This window comes from Protopterus annectens, chromosome 2.part1 (genome assembly GCF_019279795.1).
Source record: "Protopterus annectens isolate FY-2018-M chromosome 2.part1, PAN1.0, whole genome shotgun sequence".
Lineage (NCBI taxonomy): Eukaryota > Metazoa > Chordata > Ceratodontiformes > Protopteridae > Protopterus > Protopterus annectens.
This window is the reverse complement of record NC_056729.1, coordinates 1,208,694,738-1,208,716,725: the sequence shown is the minus strand read 5'-3', so window position 1 is coordinate 1,208,716,725 and position 21,988 is coordinate 1,208,694,738. Positions and strand designations below refer to the sequence as shown.

Genomic DNA, 21,988 nt, shown 5'->3' with positions numbered 1-21,988 from the left:
TCCTGTTAAGTCTAAAGCTCCTGCTCAAGCTACTTCTGAATCTACTCCCAGGACACAGAAGCAATTGTTAAGGATGGCTGAAGATTTGCTTACAATGATTAGGGGTTCTCACCCCCCCCCCCCGAGAAAAGGCCTCGACAGGATGTTCCTATGGATTCCTCTGACCAGGATTCTATATCTTCTGTCTCTTCCTCTGATCAGGAATATTCTTTTCCTCCTTATGAGGATTCGGATGCTGAGGACTCCTTGCCCTCTGCCTCTCCGCCTGAAGATTTTTCTTTTGGGGAAACCTTGCATGAGATGAGGGAACATTTTCATTGGGAAGGTCAGGATTATTCTACTTCTAAGAAGAGGCTTAGAGAATTCCTTCTTCTTCCTCAACATAGGCCTTTGGCTATCCCTCCTGTTCTTGACATTGTGGATGATACTTTTTCCGAGGCTAATTTGAATCCTGATTCCATGCCTCCTGCTCCCTCTAAGCCTGATAGGTTTTATAGGGTTCCTGAGTCTCATTTGTTCTTATTTAAGAATCCTTCTGCTGATCCTGAAACTATATCTCAGGGTTCTAAGGCTGCTAAAGTTGCTACTTCTAAGAATCCTATTCCCTCTAAGAAGGATTCTCGCGCCTTAGACAGGTGGGGCAAAAAGGTATATACTTCTGCTACCCTTTCTGTTAGGGCTTTAAATTGCCAGTTTCATATGTTTAAGTATCAGCAATTTCTTTTGTCTGTTTTAAAGCAAAAGCTTGCTTCCCTTCCTGCATGTGCAGAAGATAAGGAACTACAGGATGTATTGCATGCAACTGAACAACTGAACAAACATAGCTTGCATTGTGGTTTTGATGCTTTGGATGCTTCTTGCAGGGCCGCAGCCTCTGGTACTGTTATCAGGAGACATGCTTGGCTTCGTGAGCAAAGTTTACCTGAACTGGTTAAGGCTGGTTAAGGCTAAATTATTAGATGCCCCTGTTCAGTATGATGTTCTTTTTGGATCTAAGGCTGAGGAGGTTATTAAAAAGATGGAAGAAAAGGCAAAATCTATGCAAACTGTGAAAGATTTCTTGCAAGTTCAGCCTCCTAGATTTTCCAGGAATTGGCCCTCCAAAAATTGGTCCTTTCCCACGTCTGACAGGCCTCAAAGGGGAAGATATAGATGCTCCAGAGGTCGTGGCCAAGCTCAGGCCTCCTACAGATCGAGACAATGGACTGCTTCTTCACCTAGAAGGGGAGAAGACAGATCCCAATCTCAAAGAAAGCAAACTCAATGACTCTCTCGGTTGGGCTACAGGACCTCTTTACCTGGATGCCCCTCTCGGAGGAAAACTTTCTCTTTTTTACAGGAATTGGACTCCTATTACCCAGGACAAATGGGTATTGGACGTGATTTTAAACGGCTACAAATTCCACTTTCATACCTTGCCAAGGGCTTTCAGTTGGCCAGATTTGCCAAAACTTCAATGGTCAGAGGCCTTAAATCAAGTGGATGCTCTTCTGGCCATGAGAGCCATAGAGCCTGTTCCACTCTCAGAGATGGTAAAAGGTTTTTATTCAAGACTGTTTCTAGTTCCAAGAAAACAAAGCTCATGGAGACCTATTCTGGACCTTTCTGTGTTAAACACCTTTTTGGAAATTCCAAAATTCAAGATGCTTACTCTGCAGCAGCTGATTCCAATGCTCTCTTAGGACGCCTGGATGTTGACATTGGACCTAAAGGAAGCTTATTTACACATTCCCATCAGGCAGGAACGCAGGAAATTCCTCAGGTTCAAGGCAGGTTCGAGACACTTTCAATTCTCTGTACTGCCCTTTGGTTTATCTACTGCCCAGAGTCTTTACCAAGTGCCTGGCACCAGTAGTGGCTTATTGCAGACTCCAGGGGATTCAGATTTATCCCTATTTGGACGACTGCCTTATTCAGGCAGACAGCAAGGATCTTTTACTTCAACATCTGGATTTTGTTCAACGTCTTCTCCTCCTACTGGGATTTTCAGTGAACACAAAAAGTCACATTTGATCCCTTCTCAACAAATGGTATTTCTGGGAGCCCTCTTAAATACAACCTTACAAAGGGCCTTCCTCACTACAGAAAAACAAATACAGCTGGCTTCAATTTTCAAGACTTTGGCAACTCTACCTCAGCTCACTGCAAGGAAATTCCTGCAGGCACTGGGCTACATGGCTTCCTGCATTCTGTTGATTCCAAATGCAAGGCTTCATATGAGAAAGCTTCAATGGTATCTGAAAAGTGTATGGTCGCAGCATTACCACGATCTGGACACTCTGATTCCTCTGATCCCCTGCCTCCAGAAGGAGTTCCTTTGGTGGTCCAGGGTGTGTGCTTTAAACATAGGAAAGCCTTTCCGTCTTCCTCAACCTTCTCAAATCATAACCACGGACGCCTCGGATTATGCTTGGGGAGCACATTTTCTAGGCAATTGCCAGCAGGGAACCTGGACAAAGGATCATCTTCACTGGCACATCAATCTGAAGGAAATGTTGGCAGTTCAAAATGCTCTTCTAGCCTTCAAGAACCTTTTGCATCCAGGGCCTCTTTTGATTTACACAGACAACACCACAGTCATGTGGTACATAAACAAGCAGGGGGGTTCTCATTCGTACCCCCTTTGCAGACTAGCTATGGCTTTATGGGACACAGCTCTAAATCTGAATCTACATTTCCAGGCCCAATTCATACCAGGAGAACAGAATCTCTTAGCAGACAGCCTGAGCAGGAACATTTTAGAATTTAGATCCTCACGAATGGATGCTAGACACCAACTTATTCAACAGGATTACTGCAGTTTGGGGATGCCCCCAGATAGATCTGTTTGCATCCCATCTCAATCATCAGCTGCCTCACTTTTGCACCAGGTCATTCCACAAAACAGCTTGGAAAGTGGATGCCCTGTCCTTCAGCTGGAGAAACCTTTCGGGATATGCCTTCCCTCCTTTTCCTCTACTTCCTCGGGTATTACTAAAGATAAAACAGGACAAGCCCAAGTTCCTCATCTTGATTGCTCCAAATTGACAGTTTTGGTATCTAACTTTAAAGCACCTGTTCTTGGAGCCTCCTTGGATTCTCCCTCTGAACCCTTCTCTTCTGTCCCAGCATCAGGGTCAGTTGCTACATTCCAATCTCAAGACCCTTTGCCTGGCAGCTTGGCTCTTCAAAGGAATTTGATTTCTTCTAGTCTTCCCAAACAAGTTTTGGATGTTCTTTTGGAAGCTAGACGGCCTAGCACTAGGAAATCCTATGCCTCTAAATGGAAGAGATTTTACATTTGGATGCAGGACCGAGGCTTGGACCCTCTGGTACCTGATCTCTCTTCTATTTTGCTTTACCTTTCGGATCTTTTGTCTAATGGACTTTCCTTTTCTTCCATTAAGATTCATGCTTCTGCTATTTCTGCTCATTTCAATACTGATCCCCTGTTTTTCTCATCCTTTGGTGAGACAATTCTTGAGAGGGGCTAAGAATTTAAGGCCTCCCAGGACCCCTCCTGTTCCTGCTTGGGATCTTAATTATGTTTTAGAAAAACTTACTTTGCCTCCTTTTGAGCCTGCTGCATCTTCAGATATTAAGTTTTTATCTTGGAAGACGGTTCTTTTGTTAGCTTTGACTTCTGCCAGAAGGGTCTCAGAGTTGCAAGCTCTCATGGCTGTGGAACCATACCTTATTTTCCACCAGGACAGAGTATCCTTGAGGACCAATCCTGCTTTCATGCCTAAGGTGATTTCGAAAGTGGCTGTAAATCAAACAATTCACCTTCCTACCTTCTTTCCTAATCCTCAGAATAAAGGGGAAAGGATTTTGCATTCCTTGGACGTGCACAGACAGTTACGATTTTATTTGGACAAGACTAAAGAGTTCAGAAAATCTAACCAATTGTTTGTTTCTTTTGCCTCCAGTTCTCTTGGAAAGGCTATTTCCAAACAAACTATTTCCAAATGGATTTCTTATGGAATAAGATTTTGTTACACTCATCATGGGAAACCGTTTCCAGGTACTGTAAGAAGTCATTCTACTAGAGCAGCTGCTACTTCTACAGCTTTTCTCAGGGGAGTTCCTACCAAGGTTATCTTGGAAGCTGCCACTTGGGGTTCTGTGCATACTTTTTCCAAGCACTACAATCTCTCTTTGTATTCTAAGACCAGGGCAGGCTTTGCCAATGCTGTTTTGCAGGGTCTTCTTGCTGCCCCTTCTGTCTAAACCTCCTCCCTTTTTTCACTGCTTTGGGATTCCACCCTACAGTTATGACTGCAACAGTGAAACACGATGAACATAGTACAGTTGTGTACACCTACCATAAATGTAGATGTTCGAGTGTCTTCACTGTTGCAGTCCTCCCTCCTATCCCCTTTTTCTCTTTTGTGGTGTATTTGTGTTTCCTTGTTGGATTCATTTTTGATTTATTGGGGACTTCTGACATCTAGGGCAAGAAAGGCTGGAGAAGATGGCGTCGGCTGAGGGCTATGTATCAGGATACTGACGCCAGGGTACTGGCTTGTACAGCCGACCCAGACTTTGGGATTCTGGCCAACCTCGGGCTGTCTGCCGGCAGGAGCACCCTACAGTTATGACTGCAACAGTGAAGACACTCAAACATCTACATTTATGGTAGGTGTACACAACTGTACTTTCTGCCACTACAGTGCAGACCACAAACCCTCCCAGTGCAAAACAACTGGTCCGAAGCCCAAGTGTTTAAACCAAAAGGCTTAGAATGAGTTACACCAAGCAGTAATAAATACAATTGAGTACTTTTAAGATGATGCAAAAGTAAAAAAAAGTAGGTAGAAACACAAGTACAGTAAAAGCAGATGAATTTTTTTTTTTCTGAATAAGTGCTGAGATCAAAGAAACAGATTTGAGTGCTGAAACTAGAAAACTGGCTAGTTATAAGAAAAAAAAACTAAGCTAGGCTTCCCTCCAACACAGAAGGGTTTGGGGGCTCAGAAGCCTACAAAATAGTCTATACCACTTAACAGGAAAGGCAGGAAACGAGCTTAAATTTTTTTTTTCTGTTTCCCAGATGCTCTCTTTGTACACAGTAGGAGTGTCTGAAATCAGAATATGATCTCACTGCACTCAGTTGAGTGAGCAAATGAGATGGGCCCAGAAGGAGTATCCAAACACAAATTTACAAGAGGGGCAGGCAGTTGCAAGGCCACTAAGATTAACACCAAAACAAAAACAGGGAGGGTGGGTGGCACTAACTGAAGAGCAGAGTCAAAACGTCCAGTTCAGTTAATATTCCTTCCACACAGTTAAAATCAATTTAAATACTGTATTTGTTTGAAAAAAAAGAGCAGATAAAGGTACTTAAATTCTCTTATACGTCCAGTTGAATACAGCAAGTCCTTAGCCGGCCAAAGCTGAGGTTTTTAAGCAGAAAATATTTCACACTGTACCACTTAAATAGGCAAGGACAGGAAATCAAAGAATGTGACTACCCCCACACCTGTAATTACTAGCAAATAACAAAGTTCAGCAAACACTGACTAACTTCCCTCTTCTTCCCCTCCAGAGGATTTCTCTTTTGGTGAAACCTTGCATACTCTTAGGGAGCATTTTCGCTGAAAAGCCAGGATTACTCTTACTCCAAAAAGAGGCATAGGGAATTCTTACTCCTATCTCAACATAGGCCTTTAGCTGTCCCTCCTGTACTGGATTTTGTCGATGATGCCTTCTCGGAATCTAGCCTGGCCTCTGAATCTTTACCTCCTGCCCCCAGAAAACCTGATGGGTATTACAGGGTAACTGACTCTCACAAGTTCCTCTTTAAAAATCCTACTGTGGATCCCGAGACCATTTCACAGGGACCCAAGGGCATTAAGGCTACTACTGCCAAAAATTCTACCCCTCTGATAGAGATTCCAGGGCGCTGGATAGATGGGGTAAGAAGGTATACACCTCTGCAACCTTGGCCAATAGGGCCTTAAACTGCCAGTTTCATATGGTAAAGTATCAGCAGCATATTTTTGGATTGCTTAAACAGAAAATGAGGTTGATTCCTGACTGTGCTGAAAATAAAGATTTACTGGATGTAATGCATTCTGCTGAAGAAGTTGGAAAACATACTTTGCAATGTGGTTTTGATTCATTAGAGGTATCTTACAGGGCTGCTGTCACTGGGTCTGTACTTAGAAGGCATGCTTGGCTTAAGGAGCAATCTTTGCCAGATCATGTTAAAGCTAAATTACTGGATGCTCCCTTAAACCAAGACCGCCTGTTTGGCAACAAAGCAGAAGTAGTACTTGAAAGATGGTGGAAAAAGCTAAATCTATGCAAACTGTTAAAGATTTCTTGCAAGTACAGCCTCCCAGATTTAGTAGGCATTAGCCCTCTAAGAATTGGTCCTTTCCTGCCTCTTCCAGACCTTCTCAGTCCAAACCCAGAACCAGCAGAACATCCAGGCTTCAGTCTCAAGTTACGCACAGGCCTAAGCAGTGGGGGGCTACCACTTCCAAAGCAATGAGTAGTAAGACTCCCCCCTATGGTAAACTGTCTCAATGACTTAACTTTAAACCTTCCAAGCCCTGCTCAACTGACTGTTCCTTTAGGGGGAAGGATTGCCCTGCATGCAGAAAATTGGGAGCTCATTACCCAGGACAATTTAAATATAGTTTCCCAAGGATACAGATTCCACTTCCACTCCTTACCAACCCTAAACGGCTGGCCAGATCTACCCCCAAATCAGTGGGTAGAGGCTCAAAAGCAAGTTCTCTTTCTTTTAAGCATCATGGCTATTCAGCCTGTCTCAGCAGAAGAATGGGGGCAAGGTTTCTACTCACGACTTTTCCTGGTACCCAGAAATGACAATTCCTGGCGTCCTATTCTGTACCTGTCTATCCTAAACACATTTTTGGTAATCCCAAAATTCAAGATGCTAACTCTTCATCAGCTGCTTCCCATGCTAGCCAAAGATGCCTGGTTGGCAACACTGGATTTAAAGGAATCCTACCTGCACATCCCAGTAAGGGAATCTTGCAGAAGATACCTACGCTTCAGGGCAGGCTACATGCACTATTGGTTCTCTGCACTGCCCTTTGGCTTATCTACTGTGCCCAGGATATTCACAAAGTGCCTAGCTCCAGTCATTGCATTTTGCAGGCAAAGAAATATTCAAATATATCCATACCTGGACGATTGTCTAATTCAGGCAGAAAGTCAGGACATACTATTAAATCATCTTGCATTTGTAAAGAAATTGCTAACGTTGCTGGGCTACACCATAAACAAAAAGAAATCGCATCTTGTGCCCTGCCAACAAATTGTATTCCTGGGAGCAAGCTTGAATGCAACTTCCCAGATGGCCTACCTCACGCCAGAGAAACAAGTTCATTTGGCAGTCTACTTCAAACTACTGGTCACAAAGACCCAGCTATCTGCAAGGAAAATACTGGAAGCCCTGGGGTTCATGGCCTCTTGCATTCTACTAATTCTGTATGCAACACTGTATATGAGGAAACTACAATGGTATCTATAAAGCCTATGGTGTCAGCATTCTCAGGATCTAGAATCAATGATTCCTATCATGCCTTGTCTACAGATAGAGTTCCTTTGGTGAGCAGAGGCCTGCCACCAAAACAAGGGACTGCCATTCACTCTACCGCCTTCCGCCCAAACCTAACAATAGACGCATCAGACTATGCATGGGGTGCTCACTTGGCAGGGCAGTGCATTCAGGGCAAATGTAACCCAAATCAAATGCACCTGCATATCCATCATAAAGAAATGTTAGCTGTGCAGAATGCTCTGACAGCCTTCAAGGACCACATTCTTCCAGGACAATTATTGGTAAATATGGACAACACCACTGTTATGTGGTACATAAACAAGCAGGGGGGAACCCAGTCATACCCTCTCTGCAGACTAACCATGGCTCTGTGGAACACAGCCTTAAGCTACCAAGTGCACCTACAGGCTCAATTCCTACCAGGAAAGCTAAATACACTGGCAGACGACCTAAGCAGAAATCTCATGGATCCACACAAGTGGAAACTGGAACCAAACATATTCAGCATGTTGAGAAACAAATGGGGGGAGCCCAGAGATAGACCTGTTTGCCCCCTCCAGAACTTCCTGAGAACACTGGAACATATGAAGGTCTCTCCAAACACCATTATATTGGGCAACTTCAACTACCCATACTTAGACTGGGAGCATTACTCTAGCTCCAACACCCTAGCCCAAAGGTTCCTAGAATTTATAAACTCAAATGCTATGGAACAACTTGTTACCACTCCCACAAGAGGGGAAAACATACTGGACCTGATCATCACCAGCATGGGGACTCTATGCTCCAGACCAGAAGTGTATCCCTCATTGGTAAGATCAGACCATAAACTAATCTCACTGGATATTCACATCCCGACCCCACCCCTTGCCCAGAAAACCACAGGGAAAAACTTCTCTAAAGCAAATTTCACTCCTCAAAACCGAGGTGGAATCCTTCAAAGCCCCTGAGCCTGTGGAAAATACTGCCCAGACCGCAGAATCCTTTATAAACGCATTCTAGGAACACCTTCAGGAATGCATGGCTCATGCAATCCCAAATAACACCAAGACCCAATCCTCCAAAGGCAGACGTCCTGTCTGGTGGACCCCAGCCATAAACAAACTATACAGTAGAAGGAGGAAGTTACTACATGATAGAGCAAAATCCCAAAAAGGCAAGACATCTTTGATCAGTATTAGCAAAAAACTACGGGCACTCATAAAATCGTCTAAGGCCAGCTTCGAGAGAAACATTGCGCATGACACTAAGGATAATTGCAAGGCTTTCTTTTGTTAGGAACCTGGGTGGGAATTCCCAGATATGCTCAGAATTAGTCCAAAAATGACAAAAAGTACATCGAACCCACAGACATTGGCAACATCCTAGCTGACAGGTTCAGCGCAAACTCCCCCCCCCTCCCCACCAAAAGGGCAAATATCTATCCCAGCAGAGTGCTGCCCCCCTGACATCTCAGATGGTCAGGTAAGAGCCGCCCTCTCCAAAGCAAAAACACAGCATCAATGGGACCAGACGGTGTCCCGGGCTGCGTCCTACATGAACTCCAAGAAGAGCTAAACCCAAACATAAAACTTCTGTTCAGTCTCAGCCTTACTACAGGATATGTACCCAAAGAGTGGCGTACAGCAACAGTGGTCCTTCTCCACAAAGGTGGTGCCTCAGTGGATTCTGGAAACTATCGCCCCATAAGCCTGACTAGCTTGGTCTGCAAAGCTATGGAAAGGATCATCATGAATCTCATAAATAACGATATTGGGGACCTACAGACACTGGATCCTACCCAGTTCGGCTTTGTTAAGGGCAGATCTTGCCTCTTAAACCTGGTCGATTTCTTTAAAACAGTCACCAAAGCCATTGAAGAGGGGAAGGTGGTCCACACAGCCTACCTGGACCTCGCAAAAGCCTTCTATACAATACCCCACTCGGGCATTATAGATAAGCTCACCAGCTTAAATATAAACCCCTATGTCACTAGATGGGTTGCAAACTGGCTCAAGGACAAGAACCCCTATGGTTAGAATTGCTGGAGCCATGTCGGACTCCAAACCAGTTACAAGTGGCATCCCACAAGGCTCAGTCCTGGGACCTCTATTGTTCGGTATATATTTCTCGGAGGTACAGGCCAACACGGAAGGACTGTGGCTGACCAAGTTCGCAGATGACTGCAAACTGGGCGCCATAATCGACTTTCCAGCCGACACAAGCATCCTCCAAAAGGGCCTCATAGAAACAGACAACTGGTGCCAGAGCCATAGCCTCAAGCTAAACGCCAAAAAGTGTATAGTCATCCCCTTTGGCAAAAACAAAGTGCCCACAAATTACCACATAGGTGGTAATCCATTAAGTACAGAAGAAGTAATTAGGGACCTGGGGACCCAAGTTGATAGCAGTCTCTCATTTGACAACCACGTGGCCAAAGTGGTTAGAAAAACATTTTATATAGCCCACCTAATCATGAAGGGATTCACATCTAAATCAGGGGAGGTCATCGTGCCTCTTTACTCATCCCTCATCTGGCCCATAATTGAGTACAATGCCCCTTTTGGGATGTACCTTACCAGACACCTGCAGCAATTGGAAAGATCCCAAAAGTACTTCACCAAGAGGATCAAAGGGCTCAAATGGATGCCATATGCTGCCCGGTTAAAGAAACTCCAGCTCTACTCAGTGGCATACCGCCTGCTCAGAGGAGATCTGTGCCTGAGATATAAAGCCATGTCCAACACGGAATTAATGGACATGCTGCACCTCAGAAAATCCAAATCCCATCGAGCTACGCGCTTGAGAGACTTGAACCTCAGCACTGAAATAAATAGGACATGCTGGAGGGACAGATTCATAACCCAGAGGCTCCCTTCACTCTGGATTAAAATCCCAGTCTAGGTTAGGCAGAGTCCTTCATTGACTCTCTTCAAGAGGAATCTTGATGAGTGGATGGGAGATCGTAGGTTTACCCCGGGTATCACTTCTGTGTCACTGTTAGACAGAGGCACAGTATACTAACCTCGAAAAAGGGCATAGCAAAATTAATTTAAAATGGGTGACGAAAGCCAAACACACTCTGGCTAGGCTTATAAATGCCCTAGGGCAGATAGCCTAGTATGAACCTATGAACTACCAATTGACAAATTCTGCACAAGGACTCCTCACAAACAAGCTTGGAAAGTGGATGCCCTGTCCTTCACCTGGAAAAACCTAGCAGTTTATGCCTTTCCCCCTCTGCCTCTCCTCTCCAAGGTACTACTAAAGATCAAACAGGACAAACGAAGGACAATACTGATTGCACCAGACTGGCCATGCCAACACTGGTACCCTCTCGTGCGCAGTGTGTCACTGCTGGCACCATGGTACCTGTCTCATACCCCTGCCCTGCTGTCCCAGCAGGAGGGCCAGATTCTGCACCCACAGCTTCAAACCCTGAACCTGGCAGCCTGGCTAATTACCTGATCTCTCTGTTACCATCCCTCAGTAAGCAACTGATGGATGTCATTTTGGAGGCAAGGAGGCCTAGTACTAGAAAATCCTATGCTGAAAAATGGAAAAAAAATTCTGCTCCTGGAGCCAAACTCAGGGGATGGACACAGTTGCGCCCAGTTTACCACATATTCTTCAATACTTAACTGAGATGCTTCACAAGGGCCTTTCCTTTTCCTCCATCAAAATACATGTCTCAGCCATTTCAGCTCATTACAATACAGAACCACCCCTCTTCTCTCATCCACTACTAAAGCAATTCTTCAGAGGGGCCAAAAACATAAGACCACCCAGGAGCGTCCCTACTCCAGCCAGGGACCTTAACTTTGTATTGTAAAACCTCACTTTACCTCCCTTTGAGCCAGCTGCAAATGCAGAGTTGAAATTCCTTTCTTGGAAAACAGCTTTCCTTCTAGCCATCACTTCAGCAAGAAGGGTGTCTGAAATACAGGCCCTCATGGCAGTGGAGCCTTTCATCATCTTTCATGCTGACAGGGTGTCCCTCAAGACCAATCCCTCCTTCATGCCCAAGGTTGTATCCTCTGTGGCCCTTAATCAGTCCATTCATTTGCCAACCTTCTTTTCTAATCTACAGAACAAAGGGGAATGAATACTGCATTCCTTGGATGTGCACAGACAACTTAGATTTTACTTGGACAGGACTAAGACTCTCAGGAAATCTGAACAGCTGCTGGTTGCATTTGCTGCAGGGGCAGAAGGGAAGGCCATTTCAAAGCAAACCATTTCCAAGTGGATAGGCCATTGCATTCATTTCTGCTATAAGCACCATGGAAAACCTACCCCATAGGGGATAAGACCACATTCAACCAGGGCTGCATCTACCTCTACCTCTACAGCCTTTCTCAGAGGTGTCCCTACCAAGGACATCCTTGAAGCTGCTACCTGGAGTTCTGTACATACCTTCACCAAGCATTACCACTTGCCATTTTTTTTTCTAAATCCAGAGCTCGCTTTGCCACTGCAGTCTTGCAGGGCCTTATAGCTGGTCCTAATGCTATCTAATTACCTCTTCCCATCCTTAGCTTTGGGAATGTACCCAAATGTGATGACTGCAACAGTGAAACACGAAGAACGTAGTACAGTTGTGTACACTTAACCATAAATGTAGATGTTCGAGTGTATTCACTGTTGCAGTCCTGGTTACCCTCCCTCCAGCCCCCTAACTTCTATTGACTATAGCTGTATTCTGGTTTACTATGCTTAATGCTTTTTGGTGTATTTGCTTTTTTGTTGGAGGTGTAACCTTGTTTATAATTGCTTCCCATTATGGGGGCACCTAACATCTGGGGCAATAAAAACTGATGTAATGGCGTCGGCTGCATGCTTTATACCCCTGACTACCTGAAGTCATGGAAGATGAGACAACAACAGACGCAGGGCCCAAGACTTTGATAATCAGGCCGACTGAGGGCTAATGCAAGCAGATAACCCAAATGTGATGACTGCAACAGTGAATACACTTGAACATCTACATTTATGGTAAGTGTACACAACTGTAGTTTGCTTTACCATGTGATTATTCTGCTGAGAGGAAACACTCCCTGGCATCTTTTCTCTTCTAGTATACTGCAGTCATCTGCAAGCTGTCTAATTGTTACCTGACTACTTCTGTCTACAACTAAGTCAGAATGACTGGTGAGGTACGTGACAAGATGGTTAGAGGGACAGTAACATCAAGTTGGTGTATGGTGCATGCAGTACATAATGAGTAAATATTTAAGAAAATGTCAAACTGAACAGAATTTACTGCACTCAGAGGAAGCTAAGAATGTGAAATACTGGTGAGATAGCAGATAGAAACTGTCAAACAATGGATCAGTGCTTGTCTTGTATTGTATTTTTTATATGCCTTTATCTTGGAAAGCCTGTTTATTTCATTATTTGCTCTGTCTTCTCTTTAGGTTCTTGTTGTAGGTTGTGGCAATTCTGAACTGAGTGAACAGATGTATGATGTAGGTTACCGGGAAATAATCAACATTGACATTAGTGAAGTGGTGATCACTCATATGAAGGAACGCAACTCAGTCCAGAGGCCTAAAATGGCATATATTACAATGGACTTAATGCAGATGGATTTTGAGGACTCTTGCTTCCAAGTGGTTCTAGACAAGGGCACGTTAGATGCCATCATGACAGACGAAAGTGAAAAGACTGTAGAAAATGTTAACAGGATGTTTTCTGAGATTGGACGGGTCCTTCAGGTTGGTGGTCGTTTTGTGTGCATTTCACTTGCTCAGGAACACATCCTGAAGAAAGTGGTAAATTATTTTTCTGCAGAAGGGTGGATGGTGAGAGTTCACAAAATGGCAGAGAATGAGGAGAACATGCGAGAGAGACAGTTTGTGATGCCAGTTTTTGTGTTTGTATGTACAAAATTTAAACAGATCCCTGGTTCTACAATGATCCTTGAAATCTGCATTGATGAGCAGGACCGACCCTCAAGATTGGAAAGTACTAGTAAGCTCATTGCTGCTGTGATGGAAAGGCAGCACTATGCCCTTTTGAGAAATAAGTTAAAGATGAGGTCTCATGACAGCGTGTCATTGAATTTGTGTGAAAAAGACACTAGTAAGACTCGTTATACTCTCCATGTTGTGGACTGTCCCAGTGTGAAACCTTCACGTACAAATATCTTTGCCATTTTTATAGGTGAGTAACACCAGTCATTCAACTAAAAAGAGTAATTTGGAATGTTTTCTTATGCTAGAAGCTTGTGATATAGAATTGACTGAGTGTAGGTATTCAGCTGGTTGGGAATGAAGTATCTTGAACGATGAGACTACATTTCTATTTCTTACACTTTGTATTGCTGGACTTTTAACAGTAAGTAGTGCAGCTATAAATGGCAGGTATGGTATTACTGTTGTAAGAAGAACCACAAGGTAGAGATCTGACCACAGGCACTAAGAAGTGGGTGAGAGTGCCAAAATGTAATCATTTTGTTCATTGCTTTATTTACCAGGAAATTCCATCTGGATAATATGTCCCATTTTTAGTGGAGGTCCAGGGAGAAGAGCTCCATATAACATATGCAGTGCATAAAACAACATTTTAAAATACATTCAACTGGTCATTTTAAACAGTATTGTAAATATTTTAACATAAATTTATTTGGTTATTTTAAACAGTAATGTAAATATAGATTAAGGAAAATAGATTTGTCTAAAGCCTTCAACACATTTTGTCACAGTAAACTTCTACTTCAGATGTCCTCCTCTGTCAGCCCAGCCTTCTGTTTTTCAAAAGCTACCGATTCAATAGGTATCACTCAGTTGCATGGCACTCCACCCTCTCTTTCCATACCTCCCAGTCATCACCGGAGTACCACAAAGCTTTATCCTTTGACCCATTCCCTTTAACCTTCTCACTAACACTCTGCTCATATCCATGTGACAGGTCTCCCTAATACAGTATGTAGATAACTCCACACTCATTTGCACTTCTGGCAGTGTGGCACACCTCCAGAAAACTTTTCAGAAAGTTGTAACAGCGACTAAAACATGGCTTTGTAACTCGCAACTCATGCTCAGTCCTAAAAAAACAACTACTACTACTTTTTCCTAAAATCCCTCTCCCATGAAAAAAACAAAATTTAAAAATATGCTGGGCATTGTCTGTGCTTGTACCATGTTGCTAAGGCCTGGAACTCCTTATCTGTATCCATCAGGTCAGTACCCTCCCTGCTATACTTTAAAACCATACTGAAAGACTTCCTAGCCAGAGTCTGTCTCTGTTCTTGCTCAACACCAAGATAAACTGTATCCCTAAATGTGAACAACTCATACCTTACATCTCCTTACTGTCCCTTCTTCACTCACTTCCTTATCTCTATCAATTTCTGTCCCCTTGGCTCTCTCTCTCTAAATATACCATAAGCTTCACTTCATATTGTAGTTTGTTTGTATTATTATGGACTGGCTAAAATTTCTCTAACTATTAAATCATTGTCGTATAACTTGTATCTATACGTAACAAATGTTTTATATTATGTCTAATTTGATATAGTTATTTAAACTGTGTTTGTTTTTTGTATTCATTTTAAAGACTGTAAAAGTATTGTTCTTAAAATGCTTTTTAATACTTTGGAACTTTTCTCCTTGGGCCTCTGCTGAAAATGGACTCCTATCCAGTCAGACTTTACAAGAAATTAAATGACAATAAATAAATAAGTAGTTAAAACACATTTGTACAAGATTAGGAAAAAATCAACACAACAAATAGAAATGATTAAGTAGTGGAAATAAATTTGGACTAAGGAGAGGTTGAGGTTATATCAGGTAAAAATGAGATGAGTAAATTAAGTAAAATGAGATGAGTAAAGGTGTGCAGAAAGAATAAGGTAGATGGAAGAGGCTTGAGTATAAGTGAAGAAAGTGTAGAGGTGGATAGAATAGAACTGAAATGAGAGTAAGAAAAGATGTAGATATGGGAGGAGAAAAAAATGGACAGATTAGTCATGGGAATATGAGCATAGCCATGAATAATTTAGATATTGTTTTAGGTTGTTGTTCTTAAATGTTGTTGTAATGATGTTGTGTTTTAAGGTAAGTGGGATGGGGTTCTAGTTTTTGGTTATATAAGTTGAGTAAATGGAGTCTGCTTCACTGTTGTAAGACTTGGTGGTGGCCTGGAGAAATTTGTTGTTGCTTGAAAGGAGATTCCTGGATAGAGAGTGGTTTTGGATTATGTTTTTTAGTGAAGGGCAGGTGTTAGATTTGTTTACTATTTTATGGGCAGTAATTAGCTGTAAGTAAGTAAAGTAATTTGGTAATTCTAGTGAGGTTATGTGCTTTAGTGCTAGGCAGTGGTGAGTTTGGTTAAGTAAGTTTGAAGCAAACTTGGCTGTTATGTTGTAGCAAACCTCATGTTTATTTTGTAAGGTAGAATTAAGATTAGTAAGGATTGGTGATATGTATGGAAGTGAATGGAGGCAATAAGATGATGCTAAAGATTTCCAAGAGGAGTCAGTAAGAAAGGGTGCCATTCAGTGGGATGGCATAATGGCTAAGGTTTTCACCTTTCATGGGTGGGCTACATAATGGTTAAGGTATTTACCTCACAGAAGCAAAGTACAGGATTTGAGTCTCACCTTGGGCATTAGGAGGCATGGGGCTACATAATGGTTAAGGTATTTACCTCACAGAAGCAGAGTACATGATTTGATTCTCACCTTAGGCCATAGAAGGTATGGATAGGCTTACAAATGGCCCCTGTGGTCATTAGCCTAATAATCCACTATGAACCAAACTTTTAGTGAGTTTTCTGGATTGCTTGAATGTTGGAGGTGCAGAGGTTGAACCAGGAGGTCAGGGCACAGAAAGACAAATGGTGCTACTGACTAGGTGTGGAAGGAAAGAAGAATATGTTGCTGATTATGTATTGAGTGGAAGCCAAAGGTGCTTCTGGTTAGGTATGGAGGGGAAAGAAGAATATGGTGCTGGTTAGGTATGTAAGAGAAGCAGAACAAATACAAAAGGCCGAATTGATAAAGAAGTACTATACAAGGCCCCTCTCAAAAGTTAAACATCTTAGCTGTGAGAAAAGGCTAAAAGACATTATCCTTTTATATTCCTTAACTTATAGACTGGTTAGGGGCAATCTAATATTCATGATAAGATGTTATAAATGTGACATCTTGGCGGCCACATTGGGACTTGAGTTTAAGCATCACATGCCTGATACTTGGAACAACAATGCCTTAGTTAATGTTCCAGTTTCTAGGACTGTTATAAAAAGCAACTCATTCCACTGCATGACAGGAAAATTATAGACTCCACTCTAGTATTAGGAAGGCTAATAGCCTCCTATTAAAAAAAATGGTTTGAGATAAAGTCATGTGTCCCTACAAACATCTAGAAAGCCTCTAAGGAGGCAAAGTTTGATATACAGACACTGAACATTGAATATGATGATGTTTAAGTATGGGAGAGGAGTGAGCCATGAAAGACAATTCTATTTGACCTCCTATTTCTTTGCCAATCCAATGGTTCTACAGTTAACAATACTAGAGACCTACATTTACACCAACAAATAAACCAGCCTCATAGAGGCGTAGGTTTCTAAGTCAATATATTTCCAGGCTGTGGAATAAGTTACCACTACAGGGCAAGCAAAGTTCTACTTTGTCTGTCTATAAGGTACTCTTGATGATTGAAGGGTCAATGGAAGTTTACACCAGCGTTATGTTCTTGATTTTGACAGGTGGTACTATTAAACACTCGTAAGGATGGCAAGAATATTTAAGGTGGTCTGCTTAAATGTGTATATGACTAGGTCTTTTATGGTCCCTGATGGCTTACCTAGTATTGGTCTTACCAATGTGACACCTAGATAACAGGATGTCACCCGCTGACATCAAGTTGGCAGGCACAAATGGGGTTTGATTTCTCACCACTGCCAAAAAATTGGGAAGCAATAGCAAGAAAGCGCACACAAGTCTGTTTCAATGACTGCTTCATAAAGCACAACCTGTTCCCTCAGTAACTAATCCACAAAGTAAAACCTGGACCCAAGAACATAAAGGGAATATGTACTGTTGTCTTGGTTATGGGCTTCCAGTCAACACATTCAGACTGGATTAAACACAGGCCACATACAGAGCTGATTCTTTAATGATGCACTCTAAGGACATTGTCTTGCTGCTCTGTCTGTGAACAACTGTCTTCTAGTACCCCTTTATCTGTGGTAACTGCCTTCACGCAAAGTATTATTTAAACACGCACACACAGACACACACAGACACTCTCTCTCTCTCTCTCTCTCTCTCTGTCTCTCTGTCTCTCTGTCTCTCTCTCTCTGTCTCTCTCTCTCTCTCTCTCTGTCTCTCTCTCTCTCTCTCTCTGTCTCTAGGGAGGGCTGGCAGAATTTTCCAAATCCCCATAGCGAATTTACCTGGCAAGGTAGTACTACCACTACCCTGGACATCAAATGATATGCTTCTGTTAAATCAAGCCAGTTAATATTTCTTTCATTAATAGTAGGCTTTAAGTAGTCTAATGGGATACATATGTCATACAGCTTAACTAACTGTGTAGATAATGATTATCATTTTCCCAGATAACTAACAATATATATTTATTTATTTTACGTTTGTTAACCGGGAAAGCCCATCTGGACATGTGTCCTTTTTCAGTGTAGGCCCGGGGAGAAAAGCTCCAAGATAGATACATAGATTACAACATAGACAGTACAGTGTATAGTTTCAAACATATGAGTAAAAACATCTTTATATACATTTCAAATACATAAAATATATTTCCATACATAAATACAAATATATAAATAAGAAAAAAAAATACATAAACATTAAGTAATCAAGAAAGTAGTAAAAATACAGAATAAAAATACTAGAATAGACTTACACTGTGTAATCATGATTTAAAAGTGAAATGGGTCTATGTAAAGCTGGGTCTGATGGGTCTTTACCTTCTTTAAGTATTACAGCCACCACAGCTGTCTTCCAAGTTGCTGGCACTTGCTCTCCTTTTAAAATACTGTTTAACAAAATCTTCTGGGTCTTTATCACTTTTTTCTCCCCTAGCTTTCCAGTCTTCCACAGGAATACCATGTGTTCCTGGGGACTTCCCTGCAGGTTGTATATACGTCATTGTTTATGTCATCTTCACTATTAGTTGTTCAGCCTAATCCTCCTGTAATCTTGGCATGAGTAAATATTCCATAAATATTTCCCTTAATGCTCTTTCTCAATTTCCACATTCATATGCTGTATACACATTTTTGTAAAATTTCTGAAATATCCTATAGCTCTGTTTTTTTTTCATTTATTTATATATATTTTTGTGTCATAGGGTTGTCACCAAACTTAGGGAGCCTTTCTCTTTCTATATTGCCCAAGTCATCATACTAAAAGTTTTTGTGCTCTGGAGTTATAAAAACTAAACTCCTGCATATTATTTGAATACTCCCTTACTTTCTAATTAACACTCATCAGTTGTTCCTCCTCTTCTTCTGTGAGATTCCCCCTATTCTGCAATGTTTTCACTTTTGTCAACCCATCTAAGTAATTGTATTACTTCTTAAATATATCTCTTTCTGTTACTTCTACCCTAACTCCATTTTCATTTTATCCCTCTCACCTGCTGTTTCTTCTGAAGAAATATCCGTCTTCTCTAATATCTCTCAACTAATTTCCACTAATAATTCCTTTAATCACAATCTTTTTAACAGGTAGGTGGAAAAGAGGCAGTCTGCTTTTATTCTCTGTTACCCTGCATTTTTGTCTTAGTTGACTGTTAGCAAACTCTTCCAATTCACAAAACAACCCAATCTCATCTCCTTGCTAACTACCCACATAAACTATTACATACTACACCTGACAAGCGCTCTCATATCTGGAGACATCCATCCTAACCCAGGCCCCACCACTACTACTGCTATAAATAAATCCCTATTATTCACTTCCTTAAACTCTCAAAGTGTAGTAAACAAAGTCCCAATCCTACATGCATGGCTCATACACAATAAACCTGACATCCTCACTATTTCAGAAACCTGGCTAAAACCACACATTAGAGACTCTGAAATAGTTCCTCCTAACTACTCCATCATAAGAAAAGACAGACCTCACATCCTCCTAACTACTCCATCATACGAAAAGACAGACCTCACAAGAAAGGTGGAGGAGTAGCCCTCCTATACACTTCCTCCCTAGTAGTTACCCCATACAACAAACCTACTCCACACTTTAACAATGCCGAACTTCTCCTTACCATGCTACAAATCAATAATCATAAACATATATGTATAGCTTCCCTTTACATCCCCCCAGGGGATAATATCTCCACACTTGAACTCATCCTTTCCTGGCTATCCAGTAACATTAGTAATGAAACCATAATCCTAGGAGATGTTAATATTAACTGGGCCCTTATACAGTCTCCTACTAACCCCACTAACATCAACCTCTACAATTTCTCACAACTGATCACTTTGGTAACCCACCCTGCCCAAAACCCCTCCAATGGGAGTATATTGGATTGGATTCTAGTCTCCCACCCTCACTACTTCAACAACAGTGGCACTCTTCCCGACCCACTTGGTGACCACTTACCCACCTTTACCCACCGGCTTCCCACTATCCTTCAGCAGACTCATAACCACATTACAATCCGTGACCATAAACACTTTGACCCATTAATCTTTTCAAACTCACTACAAGCAATTAATTGGAACTGTCTAAAAACACTATCTCTTGACGATGCAGTCTCATACTTCAACTCAACTTTCTTAAAATTACTTGACTCCCAAGCTCCTTTACGGACTAAAAGAATAAAAACTAAATCAGCCCCATGGCTCTCCAAAACTACTCTTGCTATCATGAGACAAAGAGACAAAGTCTGGGGACGCTACCAAAAACACAAGACAGCACCACTCCTTAACGAATATAAAATGCTCCGAAACAAAGTAAAGAAACTCATTACTTCTGATCGTCAAAACTATTTCTCTACACTCCAAAACCAAAATAAAAACAACCCTCAGAAATTTTGGAAAGGGATCTCTACTCTCCTCCACCCCAGTAAACCAGATACTCCTACCCCAGACCCAAATGCTCCAGAACATGAATTAGCCACCCAATTTAATTCTTTCTTTATTGACTCAATCTCTAAATTGACCTCCTCATTCTCCAACTCCTCTCTACTATCTAATACCCCCTCATCTACCCCCACTATCTCTACTTCTACACCCTACTCCTCACCCACTAACTCCTCTACCCCCTCTTTTACACAAACTCTATCATCATTCCCACCTCCCCAAAATTTCCCACCTCCTGACTCCCCCCTCTTCTCATTAAATCCCATACCAACATCAACTATTAAGAAACTCCTTCAGAAATTGAAACCATGTACCAATGCTCCTGATAATATCCCCTCTTACTTTCTCAGTATAGCTGCTGAAACTCTTGCCTACCCCATTAGCATTTTAATTAACCGCTCACTACAAGAATACACAGTTCCCCACATCTGGAAACAAGCCTTTATTATACCTCTACATAAAGGCGGTAACAATAATAACATTACTAATTTCTGCCCCATAGCCATCCTGTCCCCCATTTCTAAACTCTTAGAAAAATGTGTCCAACTTCAGCTCCTTCCCCACCTCCTAGACAACCATCTTATAACTCCCACACAGCACGGTTTCAGACCCAATCATAGCACCATGACAGCCCTCCTCTCCTTCCTTGAGGTTGTAAATAAAGCCCGTGACTCTGGACAAATTGTTTCCACCTTACTTCTTGACCTCTCCAAAGCCTTTGATACTCTCACATAGCCTGCTCTTAAACAAACTCTCCAAACTTCACCTATCTTCCTCCTCTTTGAACTGGTTCTCTAGCTACCTATCTAATAGAAGTCAAGCTGTAAAATGGAAAAAAGCTACCTCCTCTTTCCTTAGTACCCCTACAGGAGTTCCCCAAGGCTCCATACTGGGTCCTCTTCTCTTCAATATCTTTATAAATGACTTCCACAAATCAATCCCTTTCTCTAGCATCATCCAATATGCAGATGATTCAACTATTATCTGTTCCGCCTCTTCTATCACTACACTACAAAAACTTACTCAAGATGCTTTCTCTTCCACAGAGCAATGGATGCTATGTAATCATGTAGCTCTCAATGCTACCAAGACCAAACTAATGTTATTTACCCCTTCTAAAGTCATCCCTCCCGACATGGGTACATTCTCAATTACTACTCAACACAACTCACCTCTTGAAATTGTGTCAGAAACCAAACTACTTGGGGTCCAAATCGATAACCTACTTAAATTTAACTCCCACCTGCAAATAAACATAAAAAAACCACCAAAAACTTGGCATGCTTTATAGACAGAATGCCTACCTCACATCTGCCACTAAAATCACTCTCTCAACCTCCTTCCTAATCCCATCCCTTCTATATGGTGCCCCACTACTAATCTTCAGTCCTTGTTAAAAAAACAACTTACTTCCTGCTATAA

General features: G+C 42.0%; 1 protein-coding gene across 2 annotated transcripts in view; it reads left to right on the top strand.

Moving 5' to 3' along the window:
* METTL13 (methyltransferase 13, eEF1A lysine and N-terminal methyltransferase) overlaps positions 1-21,988 on the top strand; it is a 527,633-nt gene that overhangs the window by 49,553 nt on the left and 456,092 nt on the right. For both annotated transcript variants that reach the window (XM_044062734.1, XM_044062735.1), the window contains exon 2: positions 12,916-13,663. In XM_044062734.1, coding sequence (XP_043918669.1) covers positions 12,916-13,663 — 748 coding nt within the window. The remainder of the gene's footprint in view (positions 1-12,915; positions 13,664-21,988) is intronic.